The following is a 27,317-nucleotide window of genomic DNA, read 5'->3' on the forward strand; positions in this document are numbered from 1 at the left end:
TGTTTACCTCCATTTTCATCACAGTCAATACGAACTTCTACTAAACTACAACTGTTTTTCAACAAAACAACATCTGCGTTTAAGTAAACCGGGTACTTCGTAACAAAATCGGAGGAAGTTAATTTAATTTCCTGTAGGGTATTTTCTAAATCACTCGTATGAACAAGTGTCACAGAGTTGTTTGTTGTGATCAGGCTAACATTTTCTTGATTTATTAATTTCTGCCCGATAATAAAGTCAATTTCTGTCATTTTATAGCTAGTTATTTCCGCTGAGCCTGACAAAGTGATATTATCTATGTGAACTTCAACATGTACGGTACCAAGTGATTGTGAATGTGCACCACCAAAACCGCGCATAAGAACTGAAGACGGTGTCATAACAAGTTTCATTTTGTTAGCATGTTCAATGGTAAGTATGTTAATTTTACTTCCCGTATCAATGTAACCTATTAATTCGTAGCCATTCACAAACACTTTCTTTTTATAAAGATCAAGGAAAATATCATACGTGATAAACATAACGTTACCGACCTTGATTATTTGTTGTCTTGAGCTCCCGGCAGCATACCAGCATGTAGCTGCGCTGTGACCGTTGCGCTGGCACACGTCGCAGTGAAGTTGTGTCCTGCAGTCGCGCGCCTCGTGACCTGGCCGTCGACATGCGTAGCAGAGCTTCGGTAATGTGTGTGATGTTGTAGTCGTATTTCCTCGCCTCCACGTTGTTCTTCTCGCATTAGCAGCAGCTTCGATTCTCTTGAAGTTCTCTAATGAAGATAGATACCCATAGTAAAGTTGTTCTGGTGTCTCGCATTGATATGCTTTGGCGTTGGCGCGCAGTTCGAATGGCAGGCCTTTGATGATGCATGAAATAGCGTCCTCATTATAGATGTTGCATTTCTTGAGCAATGAAACCTTGTCGTGAAAATATTTCGTCATAGTTTCGGTATCGATTTTGGTTCTTAACATCATTTCTTCCAAGCGGTCGACAAAATCCGTTGAGCGCGGAAATGCCGTTTGTAGCGTATGTTTCCATTCGTCCCATGTGAGGTTGTAATCTTCTAGGTCGTCATACCAGTCACGCGCTGAGCCACGAAGTCTTATTTGCATAACGAACTGACGATCTTTGTTCTGCCAACCGTATACATCTCCCAACTGGTCTATTTTGTGTAGCCATCCTTTCACGTTGCTATTTCTGTCTTCTGGGTTGAATTTGGGGATAACTTCAGCTTCCGTGGGCGTAATTCGTCGTCGTTTAGGTGTGTGTAACTCGTCTTCATCGCCGCCACGTGGTGTTGAAGAAAAAAATTTCGTTGTTTTTTCGGTGTTGGCGTCAATACTTGAGGCTTTTCTCTTCTTTTTTCGCCCCAAACCATTGAAATATGGGCCAGACATTACGTAGGTATCCCACTTCTGAGGTATTAACGTACTCAGGATGGGTAATCGTAGCACTTGCACTATAAAATGAAACTAGTATAGATTGACGCTGATTTATTATTCACCAAGTTGTTGGTACAAAAATCAGAAGCAAAAAGAGAGCTTCGTCCCCGGTTACGACCCCTTTTATTAACATTCACAAACCCCCTCCACGAGTTGAATCTGGTAGCTAATATACATACTTTTAAAATAGATTCTAATACAATCAATTACGTATAAGCTCCATATATCATGTAATATTTAATAACAATCAAAACATTTAATTTTATAATATTAAATTAACTAAAAGGTATAATTGGATTATTACAATTAATATGACAGAAATCTCAGTGGCGCCATCTACACGACGCTGTAGTGACGCAATAGGCTGGTAGTTCCGATACCTCGCAGTAGATGGCGCTTTCGTAGTAGGTCTTCAATGGTTTGGCTCTCGTAGGTCTTATTATGCTGGTTTGGTTGTTGGCAAGGTGGATGACGGTAACATAACACAAGTATTTAAAATACTTAAAAAGAGGCACCGGATCAGATATTGTAATTTAAATTAAGTTAACGAATAAATCATTTTTATTATTATTATTTATTATTCGTAAATAACTCTTGAACGGTGGCCCGTAGCAAAAAATGTTCTACTACATAAGTAATCCATATAAAATTTCCTACAAAAAAGATTCAGTACACTTTTTGCTAGGATCAATGTTTTAAAATATATTAAAGTGGGAAAGTCACGTATAATTTATTCTAAGGTTGTTATTTTTTAGTTTTTCGTAAATAACTCGTAAACGGTAGCCCACAGCAAAAAATTTTCTTTTACGTAAATAATCTATTTGAGATTTCTTATAAAATAAATGCTACTTTTTTTCGCTAGGATCAACATTAAAAAATATATTTTCTATTACGCGATTACGTCCGATTTTACCCGAAAAACGAATTTCATTCTGAGAGTTAACGGACTGTAAGTATAGATAGTCAAACCAATTTGTCATTAAATAAGAACAATACAAACTGTACTCATCCTTTTCTTTTGGGTGCTAGTACTAGAATAAGACAAAGATAGTATGATTATCTCTGTCTATGTTTGAAATGAGAGAGTCCTTTGACAAACTACTTATATATAACCTTTTTGTAGTTTCGCATTTTAAATAGAAAAAAAATGTCAAATCGGCGACATGCTAGATTTTTATTGTCAGGCTAAAAGTATAATGTAATAATAATTTAAAAATTCATCGTGTAACCTAACATATAGGAAGAAAACAAACAAATAAAGAACATGAGAACTATGAGAGTATGGATCACTCCATACGCAGAAGTGATTGATGGCTGAGGCTGAACATATATTCTGAAATTCGGCAACGCTTTGAAGAAAAAATCCATTGACACCTATTCTCCACAAATGACACTAGAAGAAATATTGTCTGAAACAAAACTGCAATGCTGATTTTATACGCAGATAGGTATCCAAAATTTACACTACCATCAGAAAAAAAGACGTTTGAGTTTATGGAGACATGACAGAAGATGCTGAAGAATATGTTGTCATGAAAGGAGCGGCCGTCCGTTTAAATGTAAATATGTTGGAATGACCTTCTACTGGTGTCAGCGAGCTTGCCGTGATACCTTCACGAGCTAATCACAGCGGCGAATGATAAAATCATGGTTCCTACTGTGCGAAACATTTATGTGTATTTAATCGAAGCTGTTGCCGGCCTAACTCCAATCTGTGGCTAAATGTTTTGGTGCTTGTAGTTTCTAAGTACTTATTCTGAATTAAATACTCCGATTGAAACATAATTAGATTGTTTTATTATTAATATTTATTTCTCTATTTTCACTTTATTGCACGAAACATAGGACGTTTTGCCAAATGGAATTCTCTACCAGTCAGGTGTAAGGCAAACAGAGATTGGTATTGGTATGTAGGATATAAAAGCGACCGTATGTCGAACAGCTAATCTGGTTGCTGGCAGTATACATCTTTCGTGCACATATTATACTGTTAAATCGTACCTATGCTAAAAAAGTGACGAACTCAGAAAGTGACGAACTCAGAAAGTGACGTCCTCAGAAAGTGGCGTTCTCAGAATGTGACGAACTCAGAAAGTGACGTCCTCAGAAAGTGTCGTACTCAGAATGTGACGATCTCAGAAAGTGACAAAATCAGAAAGTGACGAACTCAGAATGTGACGATCTCAGAAAGTGACAAAGTCAGAAGGTGACGAACTCAGAATGTGACGTCCTAAGAAAGTGACATACTCCGCCTGAACCTCCCGCGGGGTGTCGTGTGACCGTAACCTGACCCGCGTATGAATTATAATAACAACAATCAAATACTAGCGCTACCTGTCACAGACCATACAGTGTTTATTATGTTTACAAGGCACGCAGGGCAGCTTGTGAGCTGTTGAGAAGTCGTGACTCCACGTACCCGATTCCTCTTGGGGAGTTCTGTCACCGGATAAAGTGGATGGGTAGGGCAGGGCTAGGGTTACCAGACGTCAGGAATTTTCCTGACATGTCAGGAATTTTGGCTGTTTGTCAGGAATGCGGCCGGAATACGAAAATGTCAGGAATTTTAGTGAATTAACAATATGTACCTAAAAAGGTACATTATTCAAATTTACTTATCTAGCATACATAGATATCGCATACGGCTAGACCCCCCCGTCACCCGCCGATACGAGCGTCAGGATTTAATTTAGCAACTCAGGAATTTTGTCAGGAAATTCCAAATTTGGATCTGATAACCCTAGACAGGGCTCTCTACTGCCTCTGGCTTGCCTTTGTCGGCCGTCCAGAGTGGAGCCGCGCGAGCTGCGTTCTCGATGGTAGATGTGGAAACAAAATTGGCAAATTGGCTACCTATATATATTTTTAAAGTCCATGTGATACCTTCTCTACCCTCAGCATTTGCACTGGAAATAAAACTGCATACCATTTAATTAGACATGCGTGGGGCCAGGCAACATACAAATTAATTATCTTACATTTAATTTAAGAGAAAAGTTTCCAGTATTTTTTGTTATATTTTAGTGATATCTGTAAAATTTCTACAGTTTGGCCCGTTAAAAGTTGAATTTCCAATTCGTCCTTTGTATTTTATTTTCGGTGTTAATACCTAATGAACGATGGGTACTTCAATTGGGTTTATCATAATTAAGAAATTAAAAGCAATGTTTTTTATCTCCAGTCATGGACAGTAATTTCAGGTCACAGGCCATTTCTTTTAGAATAGATCGAAATTAATGAAACGTCAAACATAAGCAGCTATTTACAATGATTTATTATATGTATTATAAATAGGTACGAGTATAAACATAGGTGATTTGACGGTGATTAACAATAGTTACTAATTACCTATTATTAATATTCTTCTCCTTCGCTAGACCTCGCTCCACTCTACTCCCAAAATCTGTATTTATGACCTTGAACCACTTGATAGCTCGATCCTGAATCCTAGGTTCAGCAGTTGCAAGGCTATAAACAATATTACTTAGCAAACGTTTCCTTGCGTCTTCTGTCATCTCGTATTGGTAAAGGTGAGACACTTGGTCGAAGTTTAAAGACGTATCTTGCACTATTTGAGCAACTTCAGATCTTTTGGGATCCACGTAAGGTACAGGGCCATTGTATGTGTTAGGCCAGTAAGTTGGTCTATCAGTTATTTTCAATGGCGCATGGCCACCATTGTCGTAAGTAAAAGGTTGTCTCAAAGGGCAATTAACGGCTATGTTCTGGAAATTCGCCCCCAGCCTATAATATTGAGCATCGCGATATGACAACCGACGCGCTTCAAATAATTTATCCGGAGCGCCAAGAATACCTGGGACTAGATGATTGGGACACATAGCTATTTGTTCGATCTCCGCAAAGGAATTCACAGGGTTTCTGTCAAGTACCAAACGGCCCAAGGGTTGTAGCGGATACTTTTCTAGAGGCAGCGCCTTTGTCACATCAAACACGTCAAAATCAGCATGTGTAACCTGCTCTAAAGTCAGCACCTGAACTAGAACTTGCCAGCTGGGATAGTCTCCATTTCCAATAGCATTATACAAGTCTTTTATAAAGGCGTCTGGATCAATTCCGCTTATCTTCATACCTTCTTTAGAAGTCAAGAAACGCTCTCCTTGATCAGGTAATATATGGAATCTAAGGAAATGGGATTCGCCTCGTTCGTTGGTTACTTGGTACGTATGGACGCTAAACCCTGGCATATGCCTGTAACCGTTTGGTATGCCACTGTCTCCAAATTTGTACATGAAAAAGTGTATTGATTCTGGACGTAAAGTTATGTAATCCCATAGCATGTTCGAATCGTACAAATTTGTAGAGGGATTCTTGCCTTGAGCGTTTGCGAATGTCGGGAAGAAGAGAGGGTCTTTGTAGGGAAATACGGGGGTACTCAGGCCCACCAGATCAAAGTTACCGTCCTCCGTGTAGAATTTGACAGCGAAGCCACGCCCGTCTCTGAACGTGTCCGAAGCCCCCATGTTGGGAACTACTAAAGAAAATCTGACGGCAATCGGGGTTCTTTTACCAATTTTATTTAGAAATTTCGCCTTGCAGATATTTGTTATGTCGTGAGTAACCTGAAAAGTTATATAATAATTTTACAGATAGCGAGTAAGTAAAAATTAATATAATTTAATTTGAATTTAATTTACGATTGAAGATTTTATTGCTGACTGTATTTACTTTGAGTTTGAACTTTTACGATAAGCGATAACTACATATAGAACAAGCTCAAGCCAAGTACAGCATAACCTACTCTATCAATTTTCGCATCGATTTTAATGAGAAAAAACTGCCATTCCTACTACAAAATAGGTAATTAAGTATTGTCATCACTTTGCAATGTCACCGGTCACCGAAGTTACTTGGGTAGGTACCTATACGCTAAATTTCAGCTTTATCGCTTTATAACTTGCACAAACTTACATTAACCTAAATAACTAAACATTGAGGTAGAGGTGATCTTCAATACAATTTCATATCAAAATTTAGTATTTCATTTAACAAACAGGAGTAAACAAATACCTAGGTATATGTATACTAACCTCAAAATATCCGAATGCACCAGCACCCTTGGCGTGCACTGTACGCTCGACAATTTTCTGACGGTTGAGATGCGTTATAGATTCCATCAAGTACTCGTTGAAAATGACTCTACGATTGAGTGATACGTTGGCGTCCTTAAATTCTACAGGAGCTCCATTTGCCGTGGTCAAAATCCCTATTGGACCCTGAAAGTATACGATAAAATAATTAACGAGTGAAAAATAAAGGAAAGTGAAGTGGAAAGTGCAAATTTAATGCAAAAATTCCGAATTGTTATATTTGTTAGGCATTTACTACAAGGCCCTAACTTCGAATTCATGCGATTAGATAGAGTTAGGTGGACAATAAACGTTCTTTGGCAATTCTATGGCTCGGTGTAGAATATAGCTCGGTGAAGTATTTTGAAGTGAAAACTTCTTTAGCGGCGCTGTGCACTACAGATCACGTGACCGTAAGACGGACACGTGACCTGGTCGAAAAACTGTTACATGTAATGTCATTGAGTTTTTCTTTATTGATTTAAATGCCATCTAGTGAGTTTCACTCTAACTGGTATTAATATAACTCGAATACTAACAGTGATGTGCTTAGGGGTTTCAAGTAATTAACGCTAACGCTAGATGGCGTTAACCTCAATTATACATAGTTCATTTTGCACTAGTCATTGAGTTTTTACTTCTGCCGGCACTCCCTGAGTGCAACCCGTTGTTTTTTTTCTCTTATCGAGCTAACTGAGGGACTAGATCGATTTCTGTACAATTGTCCCACCAAAATGGGTATACATTTTCATTGCATCAGGGGTTTTAAATTTTTCCTTAGTAACTTAGGTACTAACTTTGTTCGTGTTATCATTTGTAGGTATTAAGGAAAGATTATGCAACACTTGTGCTTATTCTTACCCCAGCCCTCTCTGCAAACAAAACCGTCTGTTGAGATGCAACGTCTTCAAAATGTACGGAATTAGCAGCGAGTATCACACCCAAGAGTATCACAGGTAAAATGCAAGAATAAACTCCCTTGTACATTTTTAATATGGACCCTATAATATTGACATCAATGATGATTAGAAATCAGCAACACTTAATCTGCAACAAATTTTTTTTTGTTAAATCCCTACTTCCCATAACCCGTACCCGCCCCATAACCTATAGTTGGTTGACCAACTATAGGTTATGGGGCGGGTTTGCTTGAGCAAACCTTGTCAGTAAAAAAAGGCGCGAAATTCAAATTCTCTATGGGACGATAACCATTCGCGCCTACATTTTTTAAATTTGCCGCCTTTTTCTACTGACAAGATCTGCTTGACCAGCTATAACTTGTAGTTTTGTAAAATGTGGCCCATCCATGTTTTAACTTCTTCAAATCGCCTGGACGAAGATGGTCTTATTAGATATGCAACTTTGCATGTATGGCGGTGTGAACTTGCAGGCAGGTCAAATGAATTTACTTAAATACTTATTACAAATCGAATAAAATAAAGGAAGGCTTGAAAGCGTCTCGCTTTATTAGGGCTTTTTGCTTTGCTGACGCAACAATGCCTTCGTGTCTAATATACATAGTCAATTTTAGATTACCTATATCATAGTATATCACTAATCAAAGTAGCAAGCTTGACGATAAAACACTTCTTGCTATTCAATCGTAAAAGGAGTTTCTCGTATTCGTTTTTTATTTTCGTAGAATGAAATTTAGAACAAAGGCGTGTTTTGGGAGCCGTAGTCGCTACTCTATTTAGAAGTTAAAATTAAAATTAATATAACTTAATAAATACTTTTAACGAACATTATTTTGAACATAATCGGTTGACACATTAATGAGATTCTAACAAAAATAAATCACTTCTTTTTAATTGGACGTAAAGTGCCGGAAAGTAACGCCTTTTACCAGTGATGGCTTTCATATCATATGAAGGTACGGAAGCCTCCCGATGCGTGGCCCGACACGCACTTGGTCTGTTTTATGTTCGTCTGCCACGCTGCGTGTAACGGAACGGAACTTCATGTTGTATCGAAACTTGTATATATAAACTAAATATAAATATAACAAAAATGTGCTAAACAGTAATTAAACAATGCCTTGCCTTGCCTTGTAATTAATTGTAATAATAAAAAATATAAATATTTTTTTATAAACTGTCATTTATCGTTCGAGAATCAGAACGCATCTTACAATGTGTCAAAATAAAAAAAAATGAAGAGCGTCAAATGGTCAATAAATATTCCACGTTATACCTAAATAATTTCTAATTCAGCTTACAGAACAGTTAAAAATGCTAAATCCACCAGTGTAGCGTGACAGTTTTACATTGACTATAAGTTTTTATAGCGCGTGTGCCCAGTGAGATATAACCAAAAATGACAAGGTCGCCGAAGGATGATCCGCGATACAATGACATGCAGCACAACGCTTGGAATTACCGTGCAGAAACAACTGAAAACTGTGCCCCTGGTATGTTAAATGAAAGAAAACAAGTGCCGCTTTCATCCAACACGCCTACAATGAATGATAACAGTATGTACGCTAACGGCGATTTCACGAACGATGTTTATTTGAACAAGCATCCTTACAACGTGCAGGCGGGTGAAACCGGGGCCAGCCAGGATGAAAACATGTTGCTTAACAACATGCCTAATGCCGCTCGCGTTAACAACCAGAATTATGGAACCGCCATGCTTAAATTAGCCAATGGGCAGGTAGTCAGGTTCTTTTATGACGAAAATACTCAACAACTATACTTCCCCATGTCAGGACAGTACGAGTTATTCAACCACAATCAGGGGCTGCGTGAAATGCCTCTACAGGCTCCTCAGCAGCCTCCAATGTTTACTCCAAACCAGGAATACTCCATCAACAATAACAATGTTCAGATGCAAACACCAACCACTACCGCCCACAATAATTACATACAAGAAAACCTCAACAATCAAACCTCTGCCATGCCCACCTCCAACTTCTTGAAGGAAGTTTTAGGAAACTGGGAACCTAACTCATCTGGGACTTACTCTCCCTTTGGACAAAACTATCCATTGACCCATCCTGATGTGCCACCTAATGTTCTTCCAAAGAAGCCAATGGATTCTCCAATAATCCAAATAAAGCCTGAGAATTCTCCAAAAAGAAATGAGAACAGTCCTTTAGCAGACACAAGTAACAAAAAACGCATTGTGGCCGAAGTGAAACCGATGCGTCCAACATATTCCGATGTGTTGGCTAAAAACAAGAATAATACCCAACCAGATGCTATTAAGGCTAAACCACAAAATAATATAGAAGTTAAGACTTCCAGCAACAAAAACAGCTCCAAGCCTGATAAACCTTCAAACCCAAAACATACTGATGAGAGCAAGCAAAAAGAGAAAAAACAGCAAGCTACTATATCTTCTGGCAGTGAGTCCGGGGATATAAATAATGAAGACATTGAAAAGCGTCAAAAACCGAGTAAAAAATCCAAGAATAAGCGTAATAATATATCTCGTAAGTGGTCCTCTTTTGATGACATCACTAATGAAGAAGATATCAGCTACACTGAAGGCAGTGAAAGTCAATTTGTTTTCATCGAAAACCAAGAAAAACCGAAGAAAGACAGAAAAGTTAATGATAGGGCTAAGAATTCTGAAAAGAATGCCACAGCAGAGGGTGATTTCAGAGCTGATGAAGAAGAACAGTCTCAATTTGTCTTTCAAGATAACCAGACTGACAGTGCCAAGGCTCGGAAGAAAAAAGAAGCTCGGATTAACCATAAATTGGCGAAACCAGTACAGGATAAAAAGAAAACCACCCAGACTAAGTTTAAGAGGAACAAGCCTGGGTATTTAGGCCTGGCTCAGAACTACCTTGAGCATTGGGGAGAGGCTACCTGGAAGGCGATTGTATGGTTCTTCTACCTGCTGTCAGATATATGCAGAATGAGTGCCCACTTGTTATTTGATCTGTAAGTATTCATTTATTTGATTTTTTATGGTTAAGCTTATTACATCAATAGATAGGTATGATAGGTTCGTTAGGTTGCTGCAGATGCCGAAGAAAGAAGAATCTTATGTTCGGCCGCCAATACCTATATATACTAAGTAAAATAAGTTCTTACTAGAGATGGGTAAATACCCGAGAGCGGGTATTTACCCGGTATATACCCGATATTTACCTACCCGCGGGTAAATACACGGGTATTTTCGTTTTTCTTCTAAATTTGATGTGTTTAATGGTATGTGAGTATAAATAAGATTAATTTAAGTAATTTTTTATAATGTTACATAAAATGTATGTTCAAACTAATTACGAAAAGGTTGCTATGTCACCTCATAGTTCGATTTTAACATATAAGTCAAATTATGAATATCGTGTAAAATCATTCCGGAAATGTTTTATAACGCTTTTAATATGCATTAGAAAAATGAAAATAAAGACTACTTATGAACGATAAGAAAAAAAAATTGTGCAGTGTCACAACTTGGGAAGCTCATAAGCAGGCCTCGGAGTTTTTTTAGCACGGTAAGACTAAAGAGAGCTATGGAGTCTTTGTTAACATTAAAATTAAGTTCATACTCATACTCATCCTCATTAATTAAGTACAAGTAAATTATGTACAGCTCTAGACCTAATAAATATCAGCGATCATCACAATAACGAAATACGTAACTATATATTCATGACATAATGTGACATCTGATTTACTCATACACATATTTAGGTAAAGAGGTTTAATCATAAGTGGCCTATCACTTAAAAAAGTACTTAAGACATGCAACCTATGATTATAAACATTGGTAATACGTATTCGACATATTAAAACGATATTCCATAGATATTAAAACTGTTTATTATTCATTAAGGTTGATATAGAGCTACAATATTTTAGAATAGTTATGCGTTACTCTTCCTTACGTCTACAAAACAGTTCGTTCACACATAATGGGCAGTATAAACGTCGTAAGTCGCATTCATGGGCATCATTTACAAGACACCAATAGTGACGGCAGCAATCTTCACAATATCCAGTTGATTTCATCCCTTCATCTTTAAGAGATATAGCCTCACGAGGTAGTCCTTTGACAGTGCATTAAGTGCATTATCTAAAGCGGCCAGTGACAACGTATAGTTCCTTATCTTAACAGTAATTATAGTATGTAGGTACGTTAAGTACTTAAATAAAATATTGGAGCGATGACACTGCAATATGGGTAATATAATAATATTAACATACACATATACATATTTTTACTTTTTTATAATATAACATTTAATTAAATATATGTAAACAGAATTAATTACATATAAGTAGTCTAAGTATTTATAAAACGATTCGGACGAACTGAATTAATGAGGATGAGTATGAGTATGAATTTAATTTTAATGTTAACAAAGACTCCATAGCTCTCCTTAGTCTTACCGTGCTAAAAAAACTCCGAGGCCTGCTCATAAGTCAAATACAGTTAGTTTTAGGACAAAAAATGTATATTATATAACCTTTTTTGTAGGAAATTCTGTGTACTTTAGTTTGTACATACAACACTTTTCGATATGAATGACAAATTCCAAATTCCAAATTATTTATTTGTTAAACATAGGTATGTACAACAGTAGGTCTTACATATAAAATATAGTAACACTATGTTTCGCCACATGGCACACAAATAGCTAGACAGATTCCAAGAAATATGAAAAAGTTCATTTTTACCCCCCTCCCCCCAACCACACCCCCCCGCCGACTGAAGTTCGAATGTGTATTATCAACGTATAAGTATGATAATTTACTAAAATCTAAAAAAAACTCTTATGACGGTCTTTTTAGGGTTCCGTAGCCAAATGGCAAAAAACGGAACCCTTATAGATTCGTCATGTCTGTCCGTCTGTCCGTCTGTCCGTCTGTCCGTCTGTCCGTCTGTCCGTCCGTCCGTCCGTCCGTATGTCACAGCCACTTTTCTCCGAAACTATAAGAACTATACTGTTGAAACTTGGTAAGTAGATGTATTCTGTGAACCGCATTAAGATTTTCACACAAAAATAGAAAAAAAACAATAAATTTTTGGGGTTCCCCATACTTCGAACTGAAACTCAAAAATTTTTTTTTCATCAAACCCATACGTGTGGGGTATCTATGGATAGGTCTTCAAAAATGATATTGAGGTTTCTAATATCATTTTTTTCTAAACTGAATAGTTTGCGCGAGAGACACTTCCAAAGTGGTAAAATGTGTGTCCCCCCCCCTCCCGTAACTTCTAAAATAACAGAATGATAAAACTAAAAAAAATATATGATGTACATTACCATGTAAACTTCCACCGAAAATTGGTTTGAACGAGATCTAGTAAGTAGTTTTTTTTTATACGTCATAAATTGCCTAAATACGGAACCCTTCATGGGCGAGTCCGACTCGCACTTGGCCGCTTTTATAATATTTATCAAAAGTGTACTAAAAAATCCTTAGTTACAACTGCAGTTTTCACTAAACCTTTTCATTTTAAATGACACACATTAATTACAACCATTAACTTGGTTTATATCTCCATTTTAACACAACTCGACATGTGCAATAAGAAATGAATCTACCCGTCCATTTGGGTAGATACGGGTAAATACCGGGTAGATGGGTATTTACCGGCTATTTACCTGGGTGGGTAAATTGGGTAAATACCAGGGATGTTGCGGATGCCGATTTTTTGACATCCGCGGATGCGGATGCGGATGCGGATTTTTAAAGGCTCACATCCGCGGATGCGGATGCGGATGCGGATGTCAAGATAGTACCATAAAAAACGTCAAATCTTACATTTTAGTAATTTTTATTTCAATAAACCGGCCAAGTGAGAGTCGGACTTGCGTTCCAAGTGTTCCGTACATTAAGTCCCACTCACGCTTGACTGCTCATTTCTAATAGGTTTTTTTGGTTAATAACTAAATTACCTAGCAGTCTAGCACTTACGCCGATGCTAAGACGTTCCTGTACCGACCTGTTCCACATCCGCATCCGCATTAAATCCGCATCGATTTTATGCGGATGCGGATGCGGATGCGGATGTTGAAAATAATGCGGAAGTTCCGCGGTTGCGGATGCGGATGCGGATGTTCGCAACATCCCTGGTAAATACCCACGACCCATCTCTAGTTCTTACACAAAACGGAAAGTGAAGTTAAGCAACTACTGTTATTAGGTTTAGATTTTATTACCAGATTATGTTTCTTCACTCTTTGCAATCCTCAAGCAATAGCCATTATAAGAATATAAAAAAAATATTTAGATGCAGCTTTGTTAGTATGGATACCTAGATAGATAGATAGAATACTCTTTATTGGCACACCTCAGTAAAAAATACAGCTTAAAGAAAAACAATTAATTAATTATAGAGGCAGACAACAGGCGGTCTTATCGCTCAAGAGCGATATCTTCCAGACAACCATTGGGTAGCGGAAACAAAACAATCAAAGAGAGTCGGTGTTGCAAAAAAAAACGTTATGAATGCCTACTTTGGATCTAGATTCTAGACTGTATCTTTTGAACCGTGATAAATAGCGAGGTCATTACTTATTAGAGCTCTGGGAGTCAGATCGTGACGGATCAACTATAAAAAAATGTAAAAAAATATATTCTTTACATTTTTTTGGTTGCACGGAGCGGGTGAGCGTGAGCGAGTTAACGAACAATAATATGAGCAACGCTAACTGGCGCGGACGCGTGCGACGGATTTTACCTGTAATGGCACCCGCGTGTGCGTCCCCCCGTGCACCCGCATCAGCTAGCGGACTCCCTTATAAATAAATAAATATTATAGGACATTCTTACACAGATTGACTAAGTCCCACAGTAAGCTCAAGAAGGCTTGTGTTGTGGGTACTCAGACAATGATATATATAATATCTCTTCTCTTCTTCTCACAAAACAAAATACATAGAAAACACCCAAGACTCCGGAACAAATATCTGTGCTCATCACACAAATAAATGCCCTTACCGGGATTTGAACCCAGGACCGCGGCTTCACAGGCAGGGTCACTACCCACTAGGCCAGACCAGTCGTCAAAATATAAATGAACAGAAACATTAAATAGGATGACTGCTATAGGTATTGGCCAGTCCATAGTAATTGGCCACTTAACAAGGCAGAAATAAACAAGTATTTTGTCAGTTTTTTTTAAGTGAAAACTTCTTTAGCGGCGCTGTGCACTTTTTGAGGTGGGGAAAAAATGTTAAACTCGAGACAGCGTAAGACGATCACGTGACCGTAAGATTTAGATGGCCACTCATTTAGATGGCATTTAAATCAATAAAGAAAAATTCAATGACATTACATGAAAAACTGTTAAATGTAATGTCATTGAGTTTTTCTTTATTGATTTAAATGCCATCTAGTGAGTTTCGCTCTAACTGGTATTAATATAACTCGAGTACTAACAGTGATGTGCTTAGGGGTTTCAAGTAATTAACGCTAACGCTATATGGCGTTAACCTCAATTATACATAGTGCATTTTGCACTAGTCATTGAGTTTTCACTTCTGCCGGCACTCCCTGAGTGCAACCCGTTGTTTTTTTTAGCTTGTACCTTCTGTAAGTACATTTTGGATTAAATAATAATTAATACACAACAGTAAGTAAATATTATGTTATTTACTTTTCGCAGTTGTACCTCGATGTTCACGCAAACTTACGTGAGCTCCCAAGCAGTGTGGCGAAGCAGCAAAGAGTGGCTTTACAAGATCAGCGGTAACAAGTACCTGGTCTACATCGATAGGAAATTCGGACACACCAGATTCGGCTTTTGGAGGAAAATTAAATGGTTCAAGAAAGGTATGTGGCGCCCTATACCCAGAACTAAAGGTTCCGTCACACAGGCGCGTTTTCCGGGCGGGGCGTGAGCGTTTTATATGTAAAAGCGGGGCGCCCCACTCTCGCCCCTCCCGGAAAACGCACCTGTGTGACGAAGCCTTTAAAGATCGGGAGCATTTTCGTTTTTTGTACAAACTCATATATTTATTTTGAATTTGGTCACACAAATAGATAGGTACATACTCTTAAGCCCCGTCTCCATATCGCGCGGCAAGCTATCGAACATTGGCTCGCGCGACAGCCGCGCGCAATGGATACCGGGCTGGCTCGCGAGCCAACTCGCTCGCTCGCGCGGCAGCCCGCGGTATCCATTGCGCGCGGCTGCCGCGCGAGCCAATGTTCGATGGTTTGCCGCGCGATATGGAGACGGGGCTTTAATGAAACCTGAATAAGGAGGAAACCTCGAGAATTGCAACCAACAATTGAAATTGTGGGACCTCTTTAAATTAAATTCAGATTTAAGTTTATTCTTAACTAGCGACCCGCCCCGGCTTCGCATGGGTTAATAAATTACACATAAACCTTCCTCTTGAATCACTCTATCTTTTAAAAAACCCGCATCTAAATCCGTTCCGTAGTTGTAAAGATCTAAGCATACATACAGACAGACAGACAGGGAAGCGACTTTGTTTTATACTATGTAGTGATTTCTGTAATTTCTGAAAAATATACCTACATATAGATTAGGTTGCGAGTTGTCTAATATATTACGGAACTGTTTTATTTAAGCACTTATATATTTGGATACAGATGTGCATGATGCGGAAAGTTAGAAAAGTTCTCAAGGATCATTGGCAATTAAGGAAACTCATTTTGTAATCCGAATATTACGATCCGCATATAAAAATATAATAATTTTCCGAAAATGTTCAATGTGGAAATTTCGCAATGTTGAAAACATTCGGACGACACATCAGTATATTAAGATTAAAAAAACCGTTATTAACACATGACAATCCACAATAACAATGCATTTCTGATTACAATGTTGCATACCTCTCAGTATTCACACGCACCAATTTTTTGCAGACGCCGAGTCTGATAGCAACGACTCGAGCAAGCTGAACTCCAATATACCACTGCCGGCGACGGGCGAGGAGGCAATGAAACGACTGCTGGCTTGCAAGGGAAAAGATCCGTACAGGTGAGCCTTGCGATTTGGCAATGCGTTGCTACACTAGATCTCAATGGTGGGTTTATTCATGGGATTTTTTTTATACATCTACTATAGAGTGTATATCGGAGTAGCTTCTAGTTCTGTCGATATTTCATTTTGTTAATTGATCACTCGTTTTTGCTAGAAAAAGTTGTCTAATTATTATACACTTAAACGGCACTGAATCCCGATTCAAAAATCGTGAATCGTGAGTAAGTATTTAACAATCGTAAAAGTTTAAATTCAAAGTATTTGCTCAAAACATTGATATCATATCGATTTTCGTTGTATACGGGCTGGGTGACTAACATTGTGTTATTATGTATTAGTATTATTTATTACTATGTATAGAGAAGCCATACCAATGAAATATTCGCAATCGCAACCTATACTACGCGACCAAATCGTCATAAGCGCCGTGAAATTCATGGTGCTTACGCGTTTAGGCCGCGAGGTTTATATTCCGTTTCTATAGTTTATTGTCGGCCTTCAACAACTCATGGCACAAAATACTGGTTTTCTGTGCCAATACTATACTTATAATAGTTCAATGGTGACTAATACCTTCTTTCCGCAACGTCGTCTGCGTGGAATGAATTTCGTGACAAAAACTACCTTATGTCCTTCGCCGGGACAAACTATGACCACACCAAATTGCAGTTCAACAGTGCGCGCAGCGTGACGAAGTAACAGGCAGGCAGAGCCTCTTTCGTATTTATAATATTAGCAGGGATAGAGGGATGCGTGATCTAAGACGATAAATAATAAATATGCGATAATAATAGACACTCTGATATTTTAATACTTTCATAGGCTTAGCACGCACTGCGGTTTTTAAAAAGCGGTTCCGCTACCGCAAAAAATGTAACGTACGGCATTCTATATAAGCGCACGCACGCAACTTGCTACATTTTGACCGCAACCGCAAGAAAAAAACCGCAGTGCGTGCTAAGCCATACGCACGTTACTTTTTAACCGCCTTCAAAAAATTCGTCGGAATCTTTTTATGTACCCATGTTCATCGATTACTCGGAGACTATTCGACCAATTTTCGTTTTTTTTTAATGGTATGCTGTGTAATAGGTCCCGGTGTCATCGAGACAAAATCTGTGTGATGATGAGATCTTGGAGAAATTGAGAGTACCTACTCCTCAAATCCAGTGTTTCTTAAAGTAACGAGTGCATTTTTCTTGTGAAAAGTACAATTTTTCGAAGTAGATTTGCTGATGAAGACCGTAAAATGATTGCATTTTACACTGTGTAGTGTTGGTTCTTTTTCAGTAACATTTTTTGTATGAACAGGTGATTCGTATTATTTTATTGACATCAGCAATAGATATAGCTTGTTGATACTTGTTCAGGTGCATTACACTGAAAAGATACGACGAATGTGACGACAAAACCTTTTGTAAATATAATCGGAGAGAAAATAATATGTACTCTATAAAAAAAAATTGTATAATTTTTACAAATACAAAGTGTTTCATCAAAACATTCCTTTTATAAAGGGAATGCTGGCATAATTAGTATTTTGTATTAGTATAATATTTTGATATTTATTTTTAGTTTTAATCATGTGTCGAAAGATGGCAATAAATTTACTGTGACTACAAAATTAACTATGACATTATTGTCATAGTTAATTTATTTATTTATGTCAAGGTTATCCCTCTTTACACTCTATTCTCTTTGGTATTATATCAACAAGCTTGTCGATACTTGTACAGGTACATTAGTTTTATTTTTACAGTAACGTTCAAATACCAGTTTCTGTATCTTTATGTGTCAACCGGGTTGATCGACCGACATAAGTATTGTTGCACAATTAGACTCGGTTAGTTGATAATATACCTTTAGTACAGTCAAGTGTAAAAATATGGGTGTAGACAACTTACTCAAAATATGCCCTATTTAATTCGCTGACATAAGAGCTTTAGGACATGGGACATATTTTTGAGATGATTTGTGCACCCATACTGTTCCCGCTACAATAAAAACAGAATAAAAGAAACATTTAAGTGGGGCAGTGGTCTCCTATACAACAAACGTGATTTTTTGCCGTTTTTTGCGTAATGGTATGGAACCGTTCGTGGCCGAGCCCGACTCGCACTTGGCCTTAAATTCAATTCAAAATTTAAAACTTCATGGCTCTTTTAATAAGATAAGATAAGATAAAAGATAGTTTATTCAAGTAGGCATAATTACAATGCGCTTATGAACGTCAAATAAAGCTAGATAGACCGGCTCCAACCCTACACCTCTGCCCCGAGAAGATTTAAATCCCCCCTCAATTGGAGGAGGGTATCCCAATATGGGACCGGCAACAAACTCGGCGGGACACATCTTTTCAATAATAATTACATCTTATAATTAACATGCATTACGAGAAAATAAGGAAAAAAAAATACAATTTAAATTACTATAGAATTCATGCAATTATACACATAAGGTGTAATAGAAATTTGATTTAGAAAATATACATATGTAATATAATAGTTCATCTAATCTAATCTAACCGACTTTGACAGAACTAAGTGTGGAGCTGTCGTATTTTCATAGAAATTTGTCATTTTTGATGACATTTCTGCAAATGCCATACAGTGGCTTTTACTTTAAAACCTTGGTGTTTATTATTTCCTCCAGCATATTGGGCGTGAGCGTAACATGCACGGACGAGGAGATCAAGCGGTACTACCGGCGGCAGGCGTTCCTCGTGCACCCGGACAAGAACCAGCAGCCGGGCGCCGAGGAGGCCTTCAAGATACTCCAGCACGCGTTCGACCTTATAGGAGAACCGGTCAGTATATAACATTACTAGCGACCCGCCCTGGCTTCGCACGGGTTAACAAATTATACATAAAACTTCCTCTTGAACCACTCTATCTATTTAAAAAAAACTGCATCAAAATCCGGTGCGTAGTTTTAAAGATCTAAGCATACATAGGGACAGACAGCGAGAAGCGACTTTGTTTTATACTAGGTACTAGCGACCCGCCCCGGCTTCGCACGGGTTAACAAATCCATACTAATATTATAAAGAGGAAGTCTGTCTGTCTGTCTGTTACCTTCACCCTTAAACCGCTGAACCGATTTAGATGAACATTGGCATAGAGATTGTTTGAGTCCCGAGGAAGGACATAGGATAGTTTTTATCTCAGAAATCATCCCTTAAATGGGTGAAATTTTGTACGGGGACTTAACAACAACTGCATAACAATTGTCGATAGGAACTGTTCCGCTCGCGCGGTGTAGCACCGGCGCTGGTGCACGATTTAGTTGAAATTTGGCATAGAGATAGTTTGAGTCCCGGGGAAAGATATAGGATAGTTTTTATGTCGGAAGTCATCCATAAAGAGAATATTTACATTGAGTTGCAGTACTTTTGAATAGGAAAATAAGTTTTTTTGTCAATAATTTCATTTTTGATACAAGCTTTTATAGCGATAAAGAGGGTGTGGAAGTGAGAAAATAAATGAATTGCCTGTTAATTGGTGTAAGCAATAAAGCATTATTCTCAAAATTATTGCTATTAGATTTTATCCAGGCGCTATACTTTAACTGCTGGAACTAATTCCACGCAGACGAAGTCGCGGGCAAAACCTAGTTCTAGTATTCATGCACTAAACATTACGCATTTTATTGTCTATTAGCTGCATTTTTTCAACATTTAGAGTCGATGATAATTTCACTGAGAAATTTTCACATGCATTGTCTTCGTGACGGCGTGATCTGATAAAGACAGTGTCCATCTCTCGTAATCACGTTTTGTTAAAACTGACATTTATTTTATCACGTCGAATCCATCCATAATTTGCCTGTTACAGGCCTTCTCCTTCGATTTGAACCTTGTCGCAATGTTGATATTGGGATGTAGCCGCGCATGTCAGTAGACGTTCTTGGCGGTCAAAGGGTTAAAGGGTCTAGGATTGTAATAAGGGTATGGTGCGTCTATAATGTATATTAAATGGATCGTGTTGTTACAGGAACGGCGCGAAGCGTACGAAAGACGAGCGCTAGAATCGCGCCACGTGGAGGCGGCGTGGAGCGAGCTCAGTCAGTTATTAGCGCAGTTGCAGGACAAGATGGAGTTTGCACACAACACCATCAGGTAAAATGGAGTTTGTACACAACACCATCAGGTAAAATGTAGTTTGTACACAAGAACATCAGGTAAGATGGAGATTGCACACAACAACATCAGGTGAATTGGAGTTTGCACACAACACTATCAGGTAAAATGGAGTTTGTACACAACACCATCACGTAAGATGGAGTTTGTACACAAGAACATCAGGTAAGATGGAGTTTGCACACAACACTATCAGGTAAAATGGAGTTTGTACACAACACCATCAGGTAAGATGGAGTTTGTACACAAGAACATCAGGTAAGATGGAGATTGCACACAACAACATCAGGTAAATTGGAGTTTGTACACAACACCATCAGGTAAGGTGTAGTTTGTACATAACACCATCAGGTAAGGTGTAGTTCGTACACAACATCATCAGGTAAGATGTAGTTTGTACACAACACCATCAGGTAATATGGAGTTTGCACACAACACCATCAAGTAAGACGTAGTTTGCACACAACACCATCAGGTAACGTGTGCGAGAGGCGCTAGAGTCGCGCCACGTGGAAGAAGCTTGAAGCGAGCTCAGTCACCTGTTGGCGCTGCTGCTGGACAAGTTGGAGATTGCTCACAACATTGAGAGTTTTGACATTGTCTATTGGCTGGAAGTAAGTACAACTAATGACCCTGTGAGCTTTAGACCTCGCGAACTCCAATGGAGTTATCTTATGCCACAGAATAAGTAATAGTATTATCATACAGAACGGACACGCACCGCCCCCCCCCCCCCCCGATTCGGATTACCTCGCCCGCGACAGGCCGCGACATGAATGTGTGCGTAAGTCGCTCCCGTCAGGATTCCGTCGATTCCGTCAGGATTCCGTCAGAAACTCAATGACGCGTGTACAGACGTGCCGCGCACACATAAACGAGAATCATTTTTGATGTATGGCGTGTCCGCCCTGTGCTTATGCTCACAAAAATGTACGATAATCTGAAATATGTTTACCCAAGCTGTAACGGAGACCTTCGCTTCGCTTGGTCCGATGAATGCTTGTTTGATTGAATGTTTGTCGGCAGATGCACCAACTGCGGGCGGCGGCACAAGCGCGTGCTGACGGACCGGCCCTGCTACGCGGCGCGCTACTGCGTGCAGTGCAAGATACGCCACTCCGCTAAAGAGGTACCAGCAACACACCTTTTCATTTTTAACACCACACAGGGTTCGAAATTATCCAGATAATTATAGTCTTTGATAATTATCGCGATAATTATCCCAGGTATGGATGGTGCTATTTATTTTCTTTGAATTCTTTGATTGTAATTTTTTATTTTAGGGTTTAAATTTTACGTTATTATCAAATGCGATAATTATCAGACATAAAAATCTCAAGATAACTATCATTGATAATTATCCTTTCGAACCCTGACGCCACACCTATCGTGTGCGGCGAGTCATCGTGAACCTTGTCGCAATGCACGAAAGTAGATATTGGGTTGCGCCGCGCACGTCAGTTTACGTCTTTGGCGGTCAAAGTTTTAAAACGACAGTGGACGACCGCTGTTTACACAATTTATTTAATATTGACCATAGTTATGCCATTATTGATCTTTGTAATTATTATAAGGGTTATATATCTAAATCCCAAGTTCAAAAGTAGAAACAGAGGAAACCTACAGTGGCGTCATTTATGATTTGATTTGAGTAACTGAAAACCTTTGACATTTCCTTTCCCGATTGACCATGTATAGGGATGATGACACGTTAAATTTTATAACAAAATCTAGTAAAATAGATAGCAAATGAGCAATTTATCACAATATTGTGGACATTAAAAATAAATATGGAAATACTACAAAAATACAGCACCTGAATGTTTCAAAATTTAAGTTTTTTTTTATATTTTCAAAAACTAAATAAATGAAAATTAATCATAGTCTAATAAAACATGGTCTTCTCTTCCCAGAGTGACACAAGCCTACGTCACAATAACATTGCCACGTTATATAGCGCTATTGCATATTATTATACAGGGTGTCCCAAGAAGTAGTGATATACTGAAGCTGGGAGGTAGAGGACCTAGAGGGCTATCTGAATCACCCCCATGTATGTTCCGCGATTTTTCGTATTTTCGGAGTTATGATTTTTTTTAATTTTTCACCTATCGTCGAGTACGATGAGATTTTTATTTATGGTGACGTGAATTATTGCGGTAAATTTGATTTTTTTGGTGTGCTAAGCTGATAGATAGGCCAATTCAGTATGGTAACATTTACTATCGTTAGATCTTTGAATGGAATTAAAAAAAAAATTAATGCCATGAAAGATAAAATTACCCAGTATGTTCACAACTTCAAGGGCGCTTAGAAAAATAAAACATACTGGGTAATTTTATCTTTCTTGGCATTACATTTTTTTTTTAATTCCATTCAGAGATCTAACGATAGTAAATGTTACCATACTGAATTGGCCTATCTATCAGCTTAGCACATAAAAAAAATCAAGCATCTACCGCAATAATTCACGTCACCATAAATAAAAATCTCATCGTACTCGGCGATAGGTGAAAAATTAAAAAAAATCATAACTCCAAAAATACGAAAAATCGCGGAACATAGATGGGGGTGATTCAGATAGCCCTCTAGGTCCTCTACCTCCCAGCTTCAGTATATCACTACTTCTTGGGACACCTTGTATAGCGCTGTCGCATGTTGACGTAGGCTTGTGTCAGTCACGTGGTCGGAAGAGAGTGCCAGGCGGAGTATATTATTATACCATGAAATTAGTCATTTAGCCTATCCTGTGCAGGGCGACATCTGGGCGGAGTCGAGCATGATGGGGCTGCTCGTGATGTACTACGCGTGCATGGATGGCGCTGTCTACCAGATCACACAGTGGGCCAGTTGCCAGGTATAGTTTGTCAAAGGACTGTCTCATTTCAAACATAGGGATAATCATACTATTTTTGTCTTACACTAGTACTAGAAAAAAAAAAGAATGAGTATACTTTTCCTGGTTCTTACTGACTGACAAATTGGTTTGACCAACTATATAAACCATTTATTTACCCGAAAGCGTAACTTAATGTGTCTTTTATAGTCGTTGACTTTCGTGGTTGAATTAAGACTTCGTCACATAATAAATAATAGTACTAAGTACAGAAGACTCGCTCTCTAACAAAACGCGTCTGTTACGATCAGCACAGATATGGCCGCTAGGTGGCGACAGCGCCACGCGCGGCTCATGGCTTTCCCCAAAATTGGGGCCGAACGGATGTACTTTTAGCTACCTGTAGCAAAGCGACGAAATCGCGGAGTGAGACACGCCTGACTTCGTGTACCAAACTATAATCGCATATTTTTCACTATGGGCCCCCGACTCAACTATAATTACTTCTTCACGAAACTCTTAAGTTACCTATAATTAATTTGACCAATCACGCCCCGCCGCGGTCAAGAGGACAAGACCAAAGTATACAACAAAAGACATCAACGAGATTCGTTTTCATTAAAAAAAAGCGGCCAAGTGCGAGTCGGACTCGCCCATGAAGGGTTCCGTATTTAGGCGATTTATGACGTATAAAAAAAAACTACTTACTAGATCTCGTTCAAACCAATTTTCGGTGGAAGTTTACATGGTAATGTACATCATATATTTTTTTTAGTTTTATCATTCTCTTATTTTAGAAGTTACAGGGGGGGGGACACACATTTTACCACTTTGGAAGTGTCTCTCGCGCAAACTATTCAGTTTAGAAAAAAATGATATTAGAAACCTCAATATCATTTTTGAAGACCTATCCATAGATACCCCACACGTATGGGTTTGATGAAAAAAAAATTTTTGAGTTTCAGTTCGAAGTATGGGGAACCCCAAAAATTTATTGTTTTTTTTCTATTTTTGTGTGAAAATCTTAATGCGGTTCACAGAATACATCTACTTACCAAGTTTCAACAGTATAGTTCTTATAGTTTCGGAGAAAAGTGGCTGTGACATACGGACGGACAGACGGACAGACAGACAGACATGACGAATCTATAAGGGTTCCGTTTTTTGCCATTTGGCTACGGAACCCTAAAAAGCGTTGATATCTTTTGTACTATCCTTTTATTTAATTATTTAGGTTGTAGGTATACATATATACTCGTTCAAGCAAATCTTGTCAGTAGAAAAAGGCGGCAGATTTGAAAAATCGCGGGTTAGCAACACTACGTTTGAATTATTCTAAAATCGCGTGTCATTTATATCTTATCTGTGGAACTATTTTGTTTACATTTCATCGATGTTCGATGTACATTGCTGCTTTTTGTTCGTTTCCTAGGGATACCATACTTTAGTTTGCTTTACATTGCTACTGACATATCCGGCTTGACAGACTATATGACATAAATATTAATATGTAATAAAAATAGTTTATCGGACCGTAATATAAATGTTATTATCATCCAAAAATTAGGCTCCAGTAGCCTTAACGTTAACGTTGGGTTTGTTGGAAATCAAAAACATCCTGTGTCCTTTTTAAATCCATTTCTTATGGTAGCCTTTTGTCGCAGAAAAAGAACTTAAAGCAGTTAAGGCCCGATTGTCACGTGGTGCAGTACCGCATCGTGCTGGGGAACAAGGCCGCCGCCGCCTCCGATCTCAACCAGAGACCTTCCACTGGGTAATTATTGACCGAAGCGTAGCGAAGGTCTACGTTTTGACTCGGGCATTTTGCTTTTGTATGTCCGGATGTTCTCCTCTACATGTCACAATTCTCAACCGATTCTTGTGAAATTTTGTGACCAGATTCTATGAGTAAATAATTTTTTTTTGTCGATCCCGTTTTTGGAAATTTTCAAAAATGGAGGAGTTGTAATACCTCGCGCTTAAACAAATAGTCGTATCGATATCATAAGAGTATTTTCTTTTTGAGACATATTTACATAGTAAATGGCAAAAAATGCAGAAAAATTGTATTGCTGGTTTAGGCGGTATTTAGATATTTAGTTTGTACTCGAGAATGAGTAGCCGAATTTCATCAGCTTAGCTAAGAACTATCATGGCGCATTTTGTAAACAATGGCTTTTTTTGTTTGCACACAGAAAGTCTGGGTTCGATCCCCAGTAAGACATAACTTTTTGTATTTTTTTTTTCACTTAAACTTCGTATTTTTTTTTAATAAATTAAAATATTTGTATGTATTGTTGATTGATCAAACCGCTGTGTGGCGCTGTCATCGTGCACGGTCCCAATAAGCTATGCTCGCGAGGTCTACAGCTCACAGAGCCACTAGTACTAATTATCCGAAAAAAACATCATCAATTCATCAGCCTTTATATCTCATTGCTGAACGCACCTCTAGCGAGATGGTTTTGGGCTGTAGTTTCCATGCTAGCCCAATGAGGTCTTTGTATGTGCCATTAGGTTTGTTAAACGTGTATACCTACGCAGAAATATATTTAGAGAAATGAAACTTCTGTAATGCGAGCCATGGTTCGATGATGCGACGCCTAGTTTTGACGCTGAACGCCTTACCGCTATACTACCGCTATAGGTTGACTGGAAGAGATCCCTTATAGGGATAAGTTCGCCTTTGTACATTGTATACTTTCTTTTAATTGTATCTTAACCTGTCTTATGTACAATAAAGTGTTTACATACATACATACTACCAGACTACCACCGATCGAGATTTTTAGGGTATTTTCCTACTAGTCAAATCAGTTACTTTTTTCGAACTGTCAGAACGATTTGCTAATATGGAATTTATATGAAACATTACATCGTGACGTCACGGTCTACTCACCTACTTTTTATATTTCTATCCGATTTATTAAATAAAACTTGTGTTTAAAAATAACTCCTATCTGTGTTTTTCGAATAATTATATGGTGCCTTATTTCATACATGGTGTAAAATCAGTAATTATGAATACAGTATAATACCCTATTCTCACTTTATCGTTTGTTTCCAGACACGATCCTAACCTGGAAGAGTTTCTAAACAATCTATACAGCAAGTCAGGAGTGTCTCCTAACACTAACGCTAAGCAGCCAGCACCAGAAACTTCCGACGCCAAGAAGAGACGCAATAAAAAACCCAAAGCTTAAACGAGGCTTTCGCAACTAAACCCTGCCCCATAAAGAACCTCAAATACAATCCTCCCAACTGTCAAAACGACTCGCGCCATATTTCAAAAGTAGAACACCTTTTTAAAACAGCGTTTTATGTCGTGCCAGTCGCTTCGACAAAATGAAAAATAACTGTGAAACATTGCCTTTCATAAAATAAATACTGATTTTTTTTTAACAAAATATAAAACTCGCTTAGTTTCGAAATAATGTGACACTTGAAGGATATAAGTAATAAGCATTAGAGATTGTTATGTGTAATTAAATGTCGCTAAAGTACCTACTTAGGATAGACACGTAAGGTCAGCCACACACGTTACTCAATTCCTAGGGAGATAGACCTGATATTAACGCGTATCGTGTGTAGCTAGCTTTACTTAAATTTAATCACTAAACTCTTGAGTTAATCTAATAACTGTATTTTTCACAACCATGTGTTGAGAATATTTGAAAGAGATTGCTGGTTTAATTCGAAATATTTTTAACCATGTAACCTTTTTACCATTCGGTTATAATTGATCTGTACCTGTGTACTTTCGTATCTGTTATCACAACATTACAAGCACATTCGAATTTAACTTGGACATAATATTATCCAAGTACATAATATACAGGGTGCTTCCTGTAACAGGAGCAATAAATTAAACTAAAGGCTGTACTCCTCAA

General features: G+C 38.2%; 2 protein-coding genes across 2 annotated transcripts; one reads left to right on the forward strand and one right to left on the reverse strand.

Annotated features, from left to right (window-relative positions):
* Positions 1-4,783: 4,783 nt before the first annotated feature.
* On the reverse strand, positions 4,784-7,521 carry LOC134650375 (catalase-like). The gene is made up of 3 exons (XM_063505328.1): positions 7,388-7,521; positions 6,488-6,673; positions 4,784-6,019 (listed from the first exon to the last, which is right to left on the reverse strand). The coding sequence occupies exons 1-3, from the start codon at positions 7,511-7,513 to the stop codon at positions 4,784-4,786; spliced, it is 1,548 nt and encodes a 515-aa protein (XP_063361398.1). The 5' UTR covers positions 7,514-7,521.
* Positions 7,522-8,654: 1,133 nt separating this feature from the next.
* Positions 8,655-26,825, forward strand: LOC134650040 (dnaJ homolog dnj-5). Its single transcript, XM_063504865.1, has 9 exons — positions 8,655-10,419; positions 15,101-15,267; positions 16,336-16,450; positions 19,106-19,259; positions 20,446-20,570; positions 21,618-21,720; positions 23,347-23,448; positions 25,092-25,201; positions 26,495-26,825. Exons 1-9 carry the CDS (start codon positions 8,843-8,845, stop codon positions 26,628-26,630), a joined length of 2,589 nt encoding a protein of 862 aa, XP_063360935.1. The 5' UTR covers positions 8,655-8,842; the 3' UTR covers positions 26,631-26,825.
* Positions 26,826-27,317: the final 492 nt, after the last annotated feature.

The sequence above is a fragment of the Cydia amplana genome, chromosome 8, assembly GCF_948474715.1.
Source record: "Cydia amplana chromosome 8, ilCydAmpl1.1, whole genome shotgun sequence".
NCBI classification, from domain to species: Eukaryota; Metazoa; Arthropoda; class Insecta; order Lepidoptera; family Tortricidae; genus Cydia; species Cydia amplana.